The 16,753-nt window shown below is 41.5% G+C and overlaps 1 protein-coding gene across 3 annotated transcripts in view; it reads left to right on the top strand.

Annotated features, from left to right (window-relative positions):
• The window catches only part of LOC113016065 (glutaminase kidney isoform, mitochondrial), a 31,141-nt gene that overhangs the window by 3,609 nt on the left and 10,779 nt on the right, over positions 1 to 16,753 (top strand). Inside the window, exons 1-7 of one of the 3 annotated variants that reach the window (XM_080297689.1) lie at positions 359 to 375; positions 8,281 to 8,377; positions 9,366 to 9,484; positions 11,936 to 12,065; positions 12,244 to 12,323; positions 12,567 to 12,730; positions 14,339 to 14,397. In XM_080297689.1, the coding sequence (XP_080153815.1) occupies positions 374 to 375; positions 8,281 to 8,377; positions 9,366 to 9,484; positions 11,936 to 12,065; positions 12,244 to 12,323; positions 12,567 to 12,730; positions 14,339 to 14,397 (651 nt within the window). In that variant the 5' untranslated portion in view covers positions 359 to 373. Of the gene's footprint in view, positions 1 to 358; positions 376 to 8,280; positions 8,378 to 9,365; positions 9,485 to 11,935; positions 12,066 to 12,243; positions 12,324 to 12,566; positions 12,731 to 14,338; positions 14,398 to 16,753 lie in introns of those variants that run through there. The other 2 variants (XM_026158570.2, XM_026158569.2) reach the window with 2 other exon arrangements.

Genomic DNA, 16,753 nt, shown 5'->3' with positions numbered 1-16,753 from the left:
TATGATGCAAATTTGCAAAGAAAACAGCATCAAAATAAACTATTTCCAGCTGTGCAATTCGAGTTCTAAGCATCCCAGCAACTATTCAGAAAAGTCAAACATGACCAGTATAGGTTTTTAAGGCCTACAAATAAAAAAAAAAACTACATTTCAGCGAAAATGACGTCACTTCCGGTTTCGGCCAGGAAATGGCGGACATGCACCGTTCGCGCTGACGTCTGTTTCACTGTGGGAAGTGTTACGAACAGCTGGTCGGATCGGCAAAGCGTGTTTCTGGAATATTATGTTTTGTTCCTGCAAGCGCTTTTTATGCAATTTTTGCAAAGCTTTATGTGGAAGGAAACCGTGACCGAGGACAAGCTGATGGCATAAGATGTAAGTACAACTCCTCCGGTTTCATATGCAAAACAAATTATTGCGCTAGCTTACACGGTTCAGGTTCTACAGGGATTTAAAAATAGTTACACAAAACGGAACGTGCTGCTTTGACCGGCTTTAAAGGGTTAACAATGACTTTAAAAAAATAATATAAAATAGTGTGCAACACCACTGAAGTTTTTTTTTTTTTTTTTACTTCTCTTTTCAACCAACAGCAGTCACTCTCCTCTCCAAATAACTTCTGCTTAGCTTTCAGAGCTTCCCTCGGGTCCTCTTAATCAGCGGTCTCCAACCTTTTTTGCACCACGGACCGGTTTATGCCCGACAATATTTTCACGGACCGGTGTTGTGCCAAAAAGTGATTGTCTGCCAAACACTGATTTCCGGTATTTGCCAAAAACTGATTGCTCGTATTTAAACTGCTATAAGTAACTTGTTGGGCTATAATATGTGAAACATATGTCAAATGCATCCCTCATGGATGACATAAAGTCATCTTGAGCCACAAACAACATTCGTGTAACAAGGTAGAAGCCGCAATCAGTTTTTGGCAGTGACTTTTATATAACCTTTATTTATCCAGTTTAAAAAAATCTCATTAACATTAAAAATGTCTTTTGTAAGAGTAAGTTGGCCAAGAGGACAGCAGAAATGGCAGCAAATATTACAATATTTCTGTAAAAATATTTTAAGTGGGGATAAAGGACCGGATTGGTTATAATGTAAGTACAATAGCAGAGAGTTGTAAAGATACTTGAAAAACAGATATTGTTTTAATTCTCTATATAACCCCTTTGTAAACCCTGTTCACCGAAGTCTATTTACGAACATACGTAAAGATATTACACATAAAAAATACACAGAAACATTGGAAATCAGTTTTTGGCAGACAATCACTTTTTGGCACAACACCGGCCTTTAAGGCGTCGCGGATAAACGAGGGAGGGGCTAATAATCGGCTCAGTCATTTTTAATGATCGTTGAAAGCCCAGATCGTAATCGTGATTAAAATTCGATTAATTGAGCAGCCCTAATTTTAATTTACATTTGCTCTCTTTTGGACCTCCGTACAAATACAGTGAATGAAAATATGAGTGTCAGAATTTTGAGTATAAATTAACTCTACCATCAGGAGAGGGGGCTGCAGGACAGCCACAGTGGAGGGTTTATAATTTCATTATTTTTAGAGGCAACTCATTAAGAAAATATATAAAGATACACATAGTTGCTGAAGATCCAGCATGATAACCAGCTGGCCGATCATTTCTTCCCCTCGGAGCAGCTCTGACACCAGCCTGTCTCCTTAGAGAGCTTCCATAATCATAAAATGCCTCATTGCCCCTGCAGGACAGAGTTGCCCCACTTGTTTCTGTTCACAGACAATTTGCTGAAGCTACCGGCGGCGTTCAGGCCGTCGCTCTGCTCAGCTGACTGGTTGTCAGCACTAGCGTGCCTCCCCTGGAGGTTAATCCAAGTCTGAGCCAAGCTTTGCTTGTTCTGTGAAGATCACTGTGTGAATTTTATCTGCAGCGTGAATCTTGGTGAGCAAGCAGGTTCATCGTCTTCCTGAAAAACTCAATGCTTTTGAGGAACTCAGTGACTTTTCTCTATTAGGCAGCTTAAAGGAGCTTTGTTTATGTGTCAGGGATCGTATATAGACAGCACATTTAGCTTCCAGGTGATTTCCATCTGCAGTTCCTGGACAGCTACACACAATATTAAATATCCTGTATAATATAAAACCTTATAAAAGAGAGTAATATAAGAAGATATGCAAAGAAAGTCTAAAAATCCTCCAGCAATACTCCCACAAAACACATTGTAAAACCTTCACATAGCCACACTCATCAGTTTATTTCCATAATAGGGATTGATTATTGGGTTAGTTTTTCAGCATTTCAGGGTTCTTGTGGGTCATTAAATAGCAGTCTCCAACATCCAGCAAACCATAAAAATGTAAAGATCTGTAGTTTAATCTGTAATATGTTGTTTTGTTGCTGATCAGGCAGTTTGATTAAGGACTCAGTTTGGCTTTTTACCTGCAAAGTTTTTGATTGTGACTACAGTCTGTCTCGTTTGTGACTCTGCCCCTCTGTAGGCCTAAACTACAACATCGCCAGCTGTTTCTTCAATTCTAGAATGTTTTTATTCACATTCTGAACTAAAATACTGCAGGTGGGAGTCACCAGACACCCCACATGATATGCGATATTTAACTTTTTGTGATATGCTGACTACTGCAGAAACACACACTGTGATTTATCACTGTTTTGCTCTCCAAATTATGTCCTCAAATTAACCTCAGTCAGTATCTGTTTTATACAGTAAGATAAAGTTATCTCACTTCTAAATGAAATTACTGGCAAACTGTTTCTGACAAAATGGCAATGAACTGATAAATCATGGAAAATCACATATCTGTTGCTGTCTTACATTTTAGCCCTCCGATAACCAGAATACAACCAGTCGAGTTGTGCTCATTCACAAAGACTGGTCCAGATGAATGGCAACGGCATCTGTCGGCATTTAAAAACTAGACGGCAATTATTTGCGCTCTCTCTGAGAGTGATTGAAATAGTCCAAGTCAGACTGCAGCTGTTTGCAGAAAGGTTGCACAGGTCTCCTGTTAGAAGGCAATCACCCTCAAGAAAAACCTTAATACATCCAGGAAGCAAGCTTTTTTTTTTCTTCTTTTTTGTAGATGTAAACAGGTTGCTGTCCTATGTTTAGCTTGCAACATGAAATATTCGTGCACGCATTCACTCTGATGGATGCATCTGGGGCGACTCAGTGTCTCACCTGAGGATACTTCGACATGCAGACCACCTTCTTACACGACCACCCCACAGCTGTTTATTAAGACATAACAGTATTACATATTTATTAGTCAGGGTTTCTTCAGTCAGGTTGTTGGATTGTTTTGTTAGAGTTCAACACATAAGATGTACATCCTGGTGTTTGTTGCTTTCAAACACTGAAGTCTGAAAAGAAAAGACAGACAGGCTCAGCCTGAGCTGCACGCTGACTCTGAGGGCTCTGAGGCTGTGCTTCAGCTAGTAAGGGCTCAGAGCAGTATGCGATGCAGAGGAGCTCATCCTGCCTAAATCATGTCTTCGCTTTTTAATTATTTATTTATTTTAAGTACCGTGAGCTGGCGTGCCGCCCAGCAGATGTCAGGGCCTCGAGCAGATGAGTCAGTCGCATAGATCGATTCGTGCAGCGCCACCTCTCTCTCAGCGCTTCCAGTCTAATGTCTGCCTCCGCCCTCTCCAACCCACCAGCAACAATTTGTCATGATGCCTGTGAGGCGGTGAAACCAGCGCCATCGATCAGATTAAATAAATGCAGCAGATACTGACGGCTCAATTCACACAGAGACCTCCGCCTGTCAGTGCGAACACCTCAGGCCCCGACTTCAAGGGAGTCGCACCATCTGATGGTGGGCTCAGAGGGAGACTACGATGGTGGTGTATTAGTGTTAGGGCCTGGTTGAAGAAAACAATGTAATGTGAGGGTGAAATTCAGAGGAAATATTTATATATAAAATATAAATATATTTTTTTCCTCATAATTTTGTGAGTTTCTTGCAAATTTTGGTTTGATAAATGCTCCTAATTTTTCTTGTAAAACTTAGATATAGACATGTCTTTGAATTTTTAGCCTTTTTTAGGCAGGATAGTTCAGCGAGGTGACAGGAGAGCAGGCAGAGAGCTCACCTGCTTATTCAGGTGAGCCATGGTGGTGCATAATTTTTCTGCCTTTTCCCCGCATATCTGGCAGTTTCTTTGTCATAAATTTTAATTAGATTTTTTCTCACAAATTTGCCAGTAAATTCTTGTTAATTTGCTGGGTTTTTAAAACATTTTAAAACATAATGTGGGTGAGTTGCATATGTTTAAACAGCCGCCTTAGCATTGATGAAAAAGGTTTGAAGCATTTGTGTTAGTAGTGCCAGGTAAAATACTGATCCTGTGGGGGTCTAGGCACAGAAAGGTCACGTGTGAAGGAAACGTCTCCAGATTCCTGCCTCAGTTCAGTTGGATGCCGTTTCGATGACTCTTCTGGAAGAGGCTCACTCATCTGCAGTGCAGGAGAGAGTTTTGTGGAGTGGCTGCTGCTGTTTCAGCTTCTGTTCGCGTTGACCTTTAAAAGCAAACAGAGCGAGAGGAGGGGGAGGGAGAGCGTGAGCGAGAGTACTAATGAGACCAGCAGAGGTAGATTAATGAGACCATCCAGATGTTCCAGTGTCCACCTCTAACCTGCCTGTGTTAATGATGCTCCCACAGGGGAAGTCTCTCACTCAAGAAGGGCCCTCTTACTTCACTATTATTTGGTTACAGTGTCATGTTCATTTCAAGTGTTACACGGTTAAAATCCACCAGCAGCCATTTCTGTTTCAGTTTTAGGCCAAATGTTTATTTATGTGGAAATGGCTGTTTGCTTTCGATTAGAGCTGAGACCTCTGGCTCCCAAGCCGGCTGGGCCTCATCTGTTTCAGTGGTGGGAAAAAAGTATAGTGGTAGTAGTAGTACTCAGTCATAGTAGTCATTTCAGATTATACTATTCGTTTGTATGTCTCATAGTGCATTTCAATGCTGCATGTTTTTAATGTGATTCACTGTGAAACGCTACATTTAATGTCACAGCTTCTGTTTTATTTCTTGCAGCATGATCTGAAGACGTGCTCTGTGCTGATCATATGTGTGCTCGCTGCTACTGTTTCAGTTTAATGCCACTGTTACTAATTCAGTGTTATCCCTCTTCACTCTCTCTGTCTCCCTGTTGTTGATCTTCTTGTTTTGCATTTGTAAGTATCTTTCTATTTTGTCGTTTTAGTCTCTTTTTCAAAAGTTTTTCAAAATAAAATCCAGTAGAAGTAGAGGTTTTCTACGGAAAGCCAACAACTGCTTTTACTTAGACATGACCTCACTTCCTCCCAGTGGGTGCGCTTCAGTCCCTCTCTATTCTACCTCACCCTCCATCCTTCCATCCTGTCTTCCTCCTCTTCCTCAATCACACACTCTCTGATGTGTATTCCTTCCTCACCAGCAGCCTGCATTAATGCGGTGAGAGGTGGAGCACGATGCAGCGACCCCGACATGCTAACCCAGACAGCGTGTGAACTGTTTGTAGTGTTACTGCTGCGTTCCACTGATGCTGGAAAGTCAGAGCTTCTTCCTAAGGAACTGTTAAGGAGTCCGATTTTCAAGTATGGGGCGGTATTCCTCTGAGAGGTGCAACCTAATGTATTCTATTCAAACAGACACACTTTTAAACTATATGTACTCCTCGCTGAGACTCCCTGACTTTTCACCCTGAGTGGAACTTGGCACAAAAGCTATAAATCTGACTTCAACTCGCTGCCAGTGTTTCCTCTCTTGGTTTCTGCAGCAGTGGTGCTCAGGAAAACCCCCGTTCACGTCTGTTATTTCAGTCTAAGTCACTCTGTGTTTCTCACATATTCAGGAGCTATGTATGTATGTCAGAGATGCTCCAATCCAGCCTTTTTTACTTCCCACACCCATGTAAATAATAAGCTGTACTCCTTACCCTGAGGAAAAAGACTGGGAATCATTCTTTTATATTTAAAACCACACGAGACTCGACAAAGAAACATTGGTTTTCTCCCCTTTTGAATATAGTACATCGATAAATAGAAATTATCAGGAGGAAATCCTTTTTATTTTAGTTGGAAGGACAAACTTTAGTTTCAGGAATTCAGTTCAGACTCAGTTTAATTAAGTTCCATAAGTGCAGTCATCACAAGGACGAAAGCAGCTTGAAGTAAAAAGCACTGTTGCTTAAATAAAGTCTCTGGTTTCTCCTTTACTGTGAGTGCCCCTCCTTGCACACAGAGTGGAGTAGACACTGATTGGAAGCTTTTATGCTAATGGTAATGTGACATGTTGTCTCCATCAAATGTTGCATCCGATGGAGACAAAGAGTGAGCGCAAGAAGCTGAGAGTGAAAGCTTCTGTTAATTGTCCATTTCCTCTATTAGATGTTGTAATGTTCTGATGGTTGCTGCTGCTGCATGATTCCAGAGGAAACTGCTGATGCTGAAATTATAATCTGGTACATTTCTGCTCTCATGTATCCAAACTTGGCTCCTTTTCTTTATTTCTGGTTGGCTGCTGAGAGGAGCCGCCTGCCAACTCAAGTTTGACCTTCAGACATCCTCTCCTAGCACCAAGCCACCCCCATGATGCATTGCAGGTCATCGTGAGCACCCAGAGCTTTGTACAAATCCAATTTGGTGTTGGTATGAATCATAGCAGAGAGCCTGCTGTGAACCGTTCGTCCCGTCTGCCTCCTGACACGCTACTAACCTTCCTCCCAGAGACGACTTCCTGTGGACACTCTGCTCCAAATACCAGCCAGGAAACGGTGCTAGATGCTCAGGTTTCCTTGAAGTGGACATTTTCTGCTCTGATTTCGGTCACGTGTGCGATGTTTCACACTCAGGTAGTTTTTTCTACTCGTGGCTCTCTCAGAGAGGATAACCCTTAATAAGGCCATCTGAGCACAGAATCCCACCCACCTCCTGTCCAGAACCTTATATTTGAGAGGGACAGGAAGTCAGAAGAAAGTTGTCTAAAAAGGGGAGGAGCTAAAAAAGCTTGTTTTAGACGGAGGGGGAACTGAGGGGCTGCAGTATAATTTAAAGAAGGATTATTTTGAACTATGAATCATCCAGAGCTGCTCTGGTAAAGACCAAGAATTAAAAAACATGGAGATGGACATGAGCAGAATCGGTTAACTGTGATGATTTTTACCTTTTACTAAAAGCTCTGTGACCAAAGTGCCAAAAAACTGACTTGTAGCCACAGCTAAGACCTTGTCCCTGGTTAGGCTTTTAAGACGCACCATATCAAATATAAAATCAGACAGTTATAATACACAAACTAATACAAATAGAAACATTAAAAAAATCTTTAATGATCATAGATTTGCTTTTGTTTAAACTATAATCTTCCATTTACATTAAAAATTTAGTAAGATAATGTTTCAAATCTGAGCCAATTAACTGTAAAGGACCCCATCACTGTCTATTTGTCATTTATTTCTTTATTTGCTGCTTACTCAGCTCTGAAGGATAAAAATGGAGCTCTGGTGACGCTGCAAGTCTGACGTAGGGTTTTAGCTGCCACGTCGAGTGCTAACCCATCACTCTGGTTGCGTGTGTGGGGTTGTTTTTTTTGTTTGTTTTTTGGGTTTTCTTCCAGCCACTGAACACCGTCAGCATGCCGGAGGCCTTGGCTAGTCTCCCTGTCCCAGCTGCAACAGTTAAGGCCCAGTCATCACATCCCAGACTGTGCTTTTATCCAGCTGATTGCACCGACACTGCCACCTCACACAGTGTGAATGACGAGGCCTGTAAGGGTTGTCTGTCATGAAGTGTTGGTAGTTTTTGTTGTGCTGCAGTCTCCAAACTTAAAACTAGGACAGAAATTTAGCACTAAATTCTCTTCTTGGTTTGAAGCGTTTTTGGTTAAATTCTGTGTAAACTTGGTTAAATCGTTAAATCTTGGGTTTCGTTAGCTTGCATGCTGGGAGCTTTTCAAACACATTCCTGGCTGGTATTCAAGCAAGGTACAATTAACAATTCCTGTGGCCTCAAAGTAGCATATTAACCTCCTGGAAAAGTATGTTACTAAAAGTATGGAGGTATACTTTTCCACAGGTTTTAATGCTGAGGTAAGGCAAGCTGAGGCCGTGTTTTCCTTACTGTTATTACTCACTGCTTCTCCCTGCAGTGAAAAAGCGTTTTCTTCTCCCTCTGCTGCAGCCCCCCCCCCTCCCCCCCTCCTCCTGTATGTCCACATTTCCACCACAGCTCCTCACTGTGGAGTTATTTTTCTCACCTTTCTGTCTCTGCCTGTTTATTTTTGCTTCCTGCAGGAGAAGAAAGGCGGGCATCCTGCCCAGCCTGGAGGATCTGCTGTTCTACACCATCGCAGAGGGCCAAGAAAAAATCCCTGCACACAAATTTACCACAGTGAGTTATCACAGCAGTGATATGTCTGAGAGTTGGATATTTATGGTGTCGGAACCTTTTGTTAAATAGAAATATTACTAGAAATAAATTACACAAGAGAAAATGGCCCCAAATCGCCCACAGGAATGGAGACAGAGTAACAGAGCAGATCTCACTTATTATTAAACTTCATTAGGGGAATAATGGAGAAGATTAAGTCATTAAACATTGTGCAGATTTGGATAGATCTTAGAAGTGAAATCAGGTGTTGGCTTAGAATCACACAAACTTTTTGAAGATATCAATGTAGTCTAAATTTCTCTTGGAGTGAAAGTACAGTGGTGTAATACCATTCTGCAGTGTTGGAAACCAGTTTAAAACCAGCTTGAAACAGGAACTTCGGGGTGGTTTTATACAACAGTTCCTCCCCTGGATAAATGACCTATAAAAACTACTAACTAGATGTTGTGGTTATCGTCTTCGCTGCAGCCCATCCAGCTGCGGCAGATGGCCACTCCTCGCTTAGCCCGGTTCTGCTGGAGGTTTCTTCCGTTTAAAATTCAGTTTTTCTTTCCCACTCATTGTTCGTAGGGAGTCATGATTGTTAGGGTTTTCTCTGTATTATTGTAAGGCCTTTACAATATGAAGCGCCCTGAGGCAGCTGTTGTTGTGATTTGGTGCTATATAAATACAACTGAATTGAATCAGTTATGAAGGTGAAAAGAAGATGGGAAATCCACACAATGTTTACAAATGGATAAATAATGCTGTGGTGACTTAACTGAAAAAAGACTTTCATAAAATGTACGACAAAAAGCATTTACAGCATAGCAGCTAAATAAATGCATGTCACACATAAATTACTGACTTGTTGGCAGTGATTCAGCCCTGTAGCTTTCTGAATTATGAGCTCCTCCTGCCAGGCTCTGGAGGAATCACAGCTCGCAGCTTTATTGATTTTGTTGTCAGGCTGTCTTAATCCTGGTGTCTCTCTCCTCTCCTCGCACAGGCTCTTAAGGCCACAGGTCTTCGCACGGGAGACCCCCGGCTGAAAGAATGTATGGAGATGCTGAAGGTGACCTTGAAGACAACCTCAGATGGAGCGCTGGACCGACACCTCTTCAAAAAGTATGCCTGTCTTTAATTTACTGAGCAACGATGGATTGATATGCTCGAGCAGGAGTTTTTTGCACTCTCATTTAACAAACTGCAGCCTAATTGGCTCCGTAAAATTTAATAAAAGATCCAGATGTGCAGTTTGAGTCAAAAGCCAGATGTTGGATTTTAATGTTATGTATAAGAAGACAGAACCTTGCATTATTGAGACTATATGGATATTCTTTATATATATTTATAGATTTTGTGTATCCCGTGTTTAATACCCTGCCTGCTGTCCCACCTTTATGACCAGCATCAATGTTTCATCACAAGAATTATTAAAGCTGGTTAGAGTCCTCTGCTTGTCCCTGCAGCAGAACAGGGTCACCGCTTGCCGTTAATCATTCATCATCCCTCGCTTTGCACGTCAGCAACCTCATCTTCAGGTTTTCATCACCCAGAAAAATCTGCTCAGGGAAACTGGTAGACTTCAATAACTGGAAATCAAATTGATAATTAGGAGATTCATAGGTGAAGATTTGGAGTAGATTTGGCGCAATCTGATTGTGTTTCAGTGTTTGGAGGTTTAATTTTGATACTGGCTGCTTATTCTGAAAGGGGGAAGAAAAACAAGGTGTTTTTAGTTTCCACTTTGCATAAAAAACTTAACAATGTTCCTTGTAATCTAACTCAGAATGATGGTGCACTTGAAAAGTCCACAAGTTTACCTCCTGCCTCCTTTTCCACATGACTTTACTTTGACCCGAGGACTGAGGAACAGGAAAAACGGCAGTGCTCAGAGAATACAACTGCACTCGATCACGGCCGATATGTTCTGTGATGGTGGATGTTGCTGACTTGGGTCTGCAGGGGGCCATCACACGACCTTCAAATTCATGTTTATTTGGTAATCAGAACATTTTTAGCCACCCAAACCAGTTGTTGAAACACAGCTGGAGAGGAAAGAAAGATATGTGGAGTAAAATGACATCCCCACCTCCACCCACCCCCTTGTGTCATTGGATCACTGCTGTGTGACCCCCACCACCCTCCCGGAGGAAACGACAGTGAGACAGAACTGGGTGGCAGCTTGGTGAGATCAGGCATATGATGGCTCACCGGGGAGCAAAAAATCCTCACTGAACAGACCCCGAGCCGGCACTCCTGGCTGGCGTCCATCACTTCCGCGCCCTGGGCTTATTTATAGAACCTCTCAGAGGGAAGCACGTGAGCGGGCGGTGGAGTGTAGCGTGTGTTTTCTCTGCAGGGATTAGACCGCTCGGATGCAGTAAGATAGCCAAGCTGTAAATCTCTCTGCTAACGGAGAGCTTCTATCTCACCGCCTTGTTACGTGGAGCTGTGTTTACTACGAGGTCTGCATCCATAATCGCTCGCATAAAACGCCCAGGACAAAATCTATAAGTGGTAAAAAAAAGCCAGACCATGCTGCTTTAGGGGTGATCTAGAGTACAGAACATGTTGGGAAAAGGAGTACCTATTTTCTTTTATTGTGTAATTTTAATTCCATGCTGCGAGGGAACAAGTGGGGATCTTTTCCTAAAACTACAGCAGCCACAGCGAAAGGTCAACAGAGTCGGCCGAGTCGAGCTGAGGATACAGCTCTCCCAGAACGCTTACTGGAAAATTTTAGCCTGGAAATAGAAGCTTTGAACCAGAAAAGCAAATATAGTCAGGCCCGTCTGTACACCAGCACCACAGTCGGTCTTTGAAATGCACACTTTCAGCTTTAACTCAAGGGATTTAATAAAAGTATTTTATTAACTCTTTTTTATAAATTAGACTTTTTCTTTTTTTACACAATTCTTTTTTTTTACAATTTTTAGATCCTCAAAAGTACTTGGACAATTGACTGACAAGTCCGTCAGCCTTTTATAAGGTTTATAAAAAGATGCAAACCACTGGTTACACTCAAAAAAAGCAAGGCCAGATTAGACTTTACCAGAGAATATCTGAAAGAGACTCCACAGATCTGGAAACAAATGTTTTAGAGAGATGAAACCAAAATGAGCTTGAACCAAAGAAACGGCTCCTGGTCTGAAGCATATCTGTCAAACATGGTGGAGGTAGTGTTATGGTTATGGGCATGTATGGCTCCCAGTAGAACCAGACCACTGGTGTTTATTGATGATATGCCTGCTGACAGAAGCAGCAGGATGAATTGTGACGCATACACGGCTATACTCTCTACTCAGACTCCTCAAGTTTAGGTGTTATTAAGAGGAAACGAGCTGAGCGAGGGAGCGCAGACTCACTGTATTTAGTCTTATCTAGTGTTCAAAAATCAGAACATTCCCTAATTATATCTAATGTTATATTTAGTAATGCGTGACCTTAAAAGCTTTGTGTCCATTAACTAGCTCCATACTTGTCATTAAAGTCTCAGAGGATTTGAAGCAGTCATAAAGGTCAATAAGGACATTCTGTACTCCTCAGCCTAAATATTTCTCTTTCCTGCCTCAGATGTGTCCAGAGCAACATCGTTTTGCTCACCCAGGCCTTCAGGAAGAAGTTTGTTATTCCAGACTTCCAGTCCTTCTCTGCTCACATCGACGAGCTGTACGAAAACGCCAAAAAAATGTCTGGAGGGCAGGTCAGTGAGAGCAGAGCTGAGTAGAACTGTATCTAACCGTTCCTTATAGACTAGTTTTAACATTGTGAGTCATTTGTCTGTTTGTCGAATACTTTGTGACATTAAATAACAGCCAGGACAAGATGGTTGGGAGTGAGGAATAGGTCAGATTAAACCTCATTGTTTCTTCACCCTGTAGGTGGCAGACTATATTCCCCAGCTGGCACGCTTCAGCCCAGACCTGTGGGCCGTCGCCCTGTGCACAGTCGACGGACAGAGGTATTCTGACTACGTGTAGAAGAACCTACAGAGGATGGTTTCTTCACCAGAAGCTTTGTAGTAAATGTATTTTTCACAAGTGGCTGTCAGATATGAGAAAATGGGGATGTGGTAAAAGCCAGACTTATCATTACGTAGATTTAGAGAGATTTTCTATTTCCTCTGACTCTGAAAAACTACTAACATACACCTTAAGAGTTTGAAGGTATAAGTGTATAAGTGATACACTTGTGTCTTTCGCAGGCACACTGTCGGCGACACCAAAGTTCCCTTCTGTCTGCAGTCCTGCGTGAAGCCGCTGAAATACGCCATCGCCGTTCACGACCACGGCACTGAGTACGTACATCGCTTCATCGGCAAAGAGCCCAGCGGCCTGCGCTTCAACAAGCTCTTCCTGAACGAGGACGGTGAGGAATCGGTCACTTCACACCTTCACATGGCGCACAGGTGCATGCAGTCTCTGTAAGAGGAGCCATTCACGTGGCCTGGTTTCCATGGCGCCATGATAAATTGTTAAGGAGCGTAGTTGGATAAAACAAAGTGGGCAGTGTGTAACGGAGACAGAAAAAACTTGAAAAACAACAAGCTGTTGGCATGTGGTTCCTTAAAAAGCAGGCAGAACGGAGCAGCCGAGACACAGAGGCGCTCTTTTAGTATCAGTCCTGCAGTGCAGGGGAATCAGAGCGTGGTTTCCCACAGGTCTGAAATACACCGAGGATGTCAGGCGATATCAGTTATCTCAATATAGAGCAGGTCATTTGTTCTTCGAGCACAGTGGGCCTTATGAGCTCAAAAAAACACTTTATTTCTGGACTCTACTTGAGTAACTTTGCATCTTGCACAGTTCAGAGTAATCCTCATACAGCTGTGGTCAGAAGGTTACGTTCACCTATCGTGGGCATTAATGTCATGGAGATTTGGGGTTTTGGTTGAATCATTGTGAAGCATATGCTTTTAATCAATTTAAAAAAACCAAGAAATGAGTGAATAAGTTTGAATTTATTTTAGATTTAATGGCGTGTTTAGGTGCTCAACCGGGAGTGTTTAGGGAAGCCATATGTTGACTGTTGTTGTGTGTTTGTACTTTGCACATATCACATGTTTAAAACACTCCTTCCATTCCTTGTTCATATGTTTGTTTTTTTGTTTTTTTATGTCTGTCTCTGGTTTTATATCTGTGAGATTATTCTGGTTTTGTTTGCTTGGATAAGAGATGTTGACAAAGTTTAACTTTGAGGATTTTATTTGCAGTTGAACAAAGCTTATACATTGGAACACATGTTGCTGCAATACTCACCATGTCGAAATGTTAAAGAGCAGTAACTTGGTGAAGTGAAGTAATGTCATATGTTGAATACAAATACGGTTAGCAGTTTTTGTTCAACCTGAATAGAGTTGGGTTTTATTGTGTCTGTAGCTTCTCTGAGCGGAAACTGGTGTGAGAACGTTTCCAGGTTTCCTCTTTGTTGTTATCAAACCGAGCAGAGAAGTCGGTGGTGGCACAGATATTCCAGCTGTTTATTTTCCCTTTAAAAAAAGTGAAAAGAAGGAAACATGGCTCTTCCTGTTGCTTACGACAATTACAACTCAGAGGGGAAGTGTTGTAATTGTGCCCTATATGGTTTTTTAGTTCACTCAGTAGATTATTCACTTGTGTTTTGATCTCTGGCACAAAAAGGCTTCCCTTCTTTTTCTTTTACTGTATACTTTTTGAGAAAGTAAACAGTAAGTCACAAATTACTGTGTTCCCAAGTTGCTTTTCCAAGGGCTTGTAGAACAAAGAGGCGGAGCTTGCAGTATCTGGCTAATCAGAAACATGAGCAGGACTTCCATCGGCAGAGTGGCCAATTTTTAAAAAGAACATCAAACAATATAATACGGAATAATAAACTGTGGACTCTATCAGCTTATATACAACAGAGTAGTATGTGGCTGTGATGTGCTCAGTGAAGGTGTTCCTGTAGCATTAGCTTGCTAAAACCTGCTCTTATTAACTTCTATTTCCTGTCCTGCAGATAAACCACACAACCCCATGGTTAATGCTGGTGCTATTGTCTGCACCTCCCTCATTAAGGTAAGCTTTTATTCTACATATATTCACTGTGGAAGCAAATGTTCAATCACAACCCCGTAAATTTGATTTGAGGCCCCTGTGATTTTTGCTTCGTTTTCGTTTTATAAATCCACATATGTAGATTTACGTTTTACTCCCCTAAAGATGATTTTTCTGGATGTCTGACTGGAGCAGGGAGTAAAATAGTTGGAGAGAAATTGAATGGAATAAAATTATAATCGTGTGCAGAACGTGTTTCCGCCAGATTAGTGTATACAGGGAGATTAAGGTTATAGATAATCATGCTGAAAGGGGATTTGGTTGAAAGCGGCATCGCTCGGAGATCCTGCGCACACACACTCCACAGAGTGGGTGGAGCTGGAGAGCAGGTCAGCTCCACCACATTTAATCAGAGAACTCTTCTATTACCCGGGAGTTTCATTAAATATCCTCCTCTGACCTGCGTACAGACGCACAGGGAGCTGCGGTGAATACAAGAGCACCACCTGCTGATTGAATCAAAATTAAAAACTCCTTCCTCATTTGGCCGGTGAGGATGAGTCCAGGAGGGCTTTTTAGAGAGGAGTTTAATTACATTCAATAAGAGAGAGATGGAACGCAAAATCAAACAAGTTGGAAAATCTTCAGGCAAATCCTGGAAGTGAACATGTTGGAGTGCTTGTAGGAAACAGCATTGCATACTTTATTTTTCCCAAAAGCTGGAAAATGGTTAAAGCAGCCAAAAATGTCTGGCTTACTAAAACAAATACAGTATTGCAACAAAATGGCTGAAAAGGTGAAGAAGCATTTCCATTACACAGAAAATAGAAATAGACAGAGTGAGGCTGCTAACAGTGCAGTGGTTTATAAATTAGCAGGTCAAAACTGAGCAAATGTAATGAGGGAGATACAGGGTAAGGGCAAGTTTTATGCATGTTTATCTCCAGAAACAGTACAGCTATTCAGATCAAGGACAGGCAGCTGAGTGAGAACACATCTGAGGTCAAACTCCTCAAACTGTAATAGCTGACTTGCAGGATAACACAGCAGCCTTTGTTACCATCAGATTTTGACCCAACACTGTGAAAAAGTGTTTGTCCTGTTCCTGATTATCTATTGTTTTGTATGTTTGTCACACGTAAATGTTGTAGATCATCAAACAAATTTAAATGTTAACCACAGATGACACAATTAAACACAAAATGCAGTTTTTAAATGAAGGTGTTTGTTATTAAGGGGAAAAAGTGATTGCCCTCTAAACCTGGTGCTGAGCAACAACTCTAAATGTGCCAAAGCTCCTATTTCTGCCAGCTCTGCGAGGCCCCAGATACAATATTAAAGTAAAGGGAAGAACTGATTCAGCCACTTGTAGGCAGAAAAGTGTTTCCACTGATGGTTGTATTTTTAACATTTCAGTATGTTATGTCCCAGATCTGATACTAGAGGGAAGTAAAAAGAAAACTACATGAAAGTGAGTTTGTGATGTTGCAGAGCTCTACGTGCCGACTGCTGAGAAGAAACGCGGATACTCTTGTGTTCTCTGCAGTTTTTATCTTGGAGATGTAGAGATATGACTTACAAACTCAAAACACGGCAAACTCCTCAACTAGCTGTAAGAAGAAAATTTGCTGCCCATAACACCCAATACAAAAATCTCTAATCTATTTTACCCTGACAGCAAGAACCCTCCCAGAACTCCTCCTTATCCTAAAAGAGCAAAATCACAGCAGTTTTCAGCCTCAGACTTGATGTTAGAGAAGAGCAAAAAAATTGCACAATTAACTCAACAAAAGGAAAATAAAGCCGCTGTGCTTTCCACTATCGTACCGTCTCTTTTCATAAAGGTTTGTTTGAAAAGATTTCCATAAACTAACACTGCTTCATCATTTGTTTAAAAACAGCAGCACAACTCCAAAATGATGTTAACACATCTACTGGACTGTGAAATGTAGAAGATTTAGGGAAAGGATTATATTACATCAGGGTTAGTAATTCTTTGTCTCCATCATTATGCTTTTATATTGAAAAGGTCCTTATGAGTCACACTGTAGGCGGTTTACTCTCGAGGGAGGAAGGATTTAGGATTCATCTACAGGAATCCACAGAAAAAGAAAATCATATCTATAAAAAAATTAAACTGAGTTCTTTAAGTTTGTCATTTCGTTATGACCCAGTTATTTAATAGTTTTAAGTGTGAGAGAGGTCAGCTATTCTATTCCTGATTTCCTTATCCAAATCTCCTCCCTCCAACACTATCCGGTTGTTCAGTGATGACGCGACAAATCCTACTTCCGGGTCTAAAGTAGTCTGCGTTTAATATGGCTTTTGTGTTGTTAACATGTTTAATGTTATGTATTTTCTTCTATTTGATCTCAAA

The sequence above is a fragment of the Astatotilapia calliptera genome, chromosome 23, assembly GCF_964374335.1.
Source record: "Astatotilapia calliptera chromosome 23, fAstCal68.1, whole genome shotgun sequence".
NCBI classification, from domain to species: domain Eukaryota; kingdom Metazoa; phylum Chordata; class Actinopteri; order Cichliformes; family Cichlidae; genus Astatotilapia; species Astatotilapia calliptera.
This window is presented reverse-complemented; position numbering and strand designations above follow the sequence as displayed.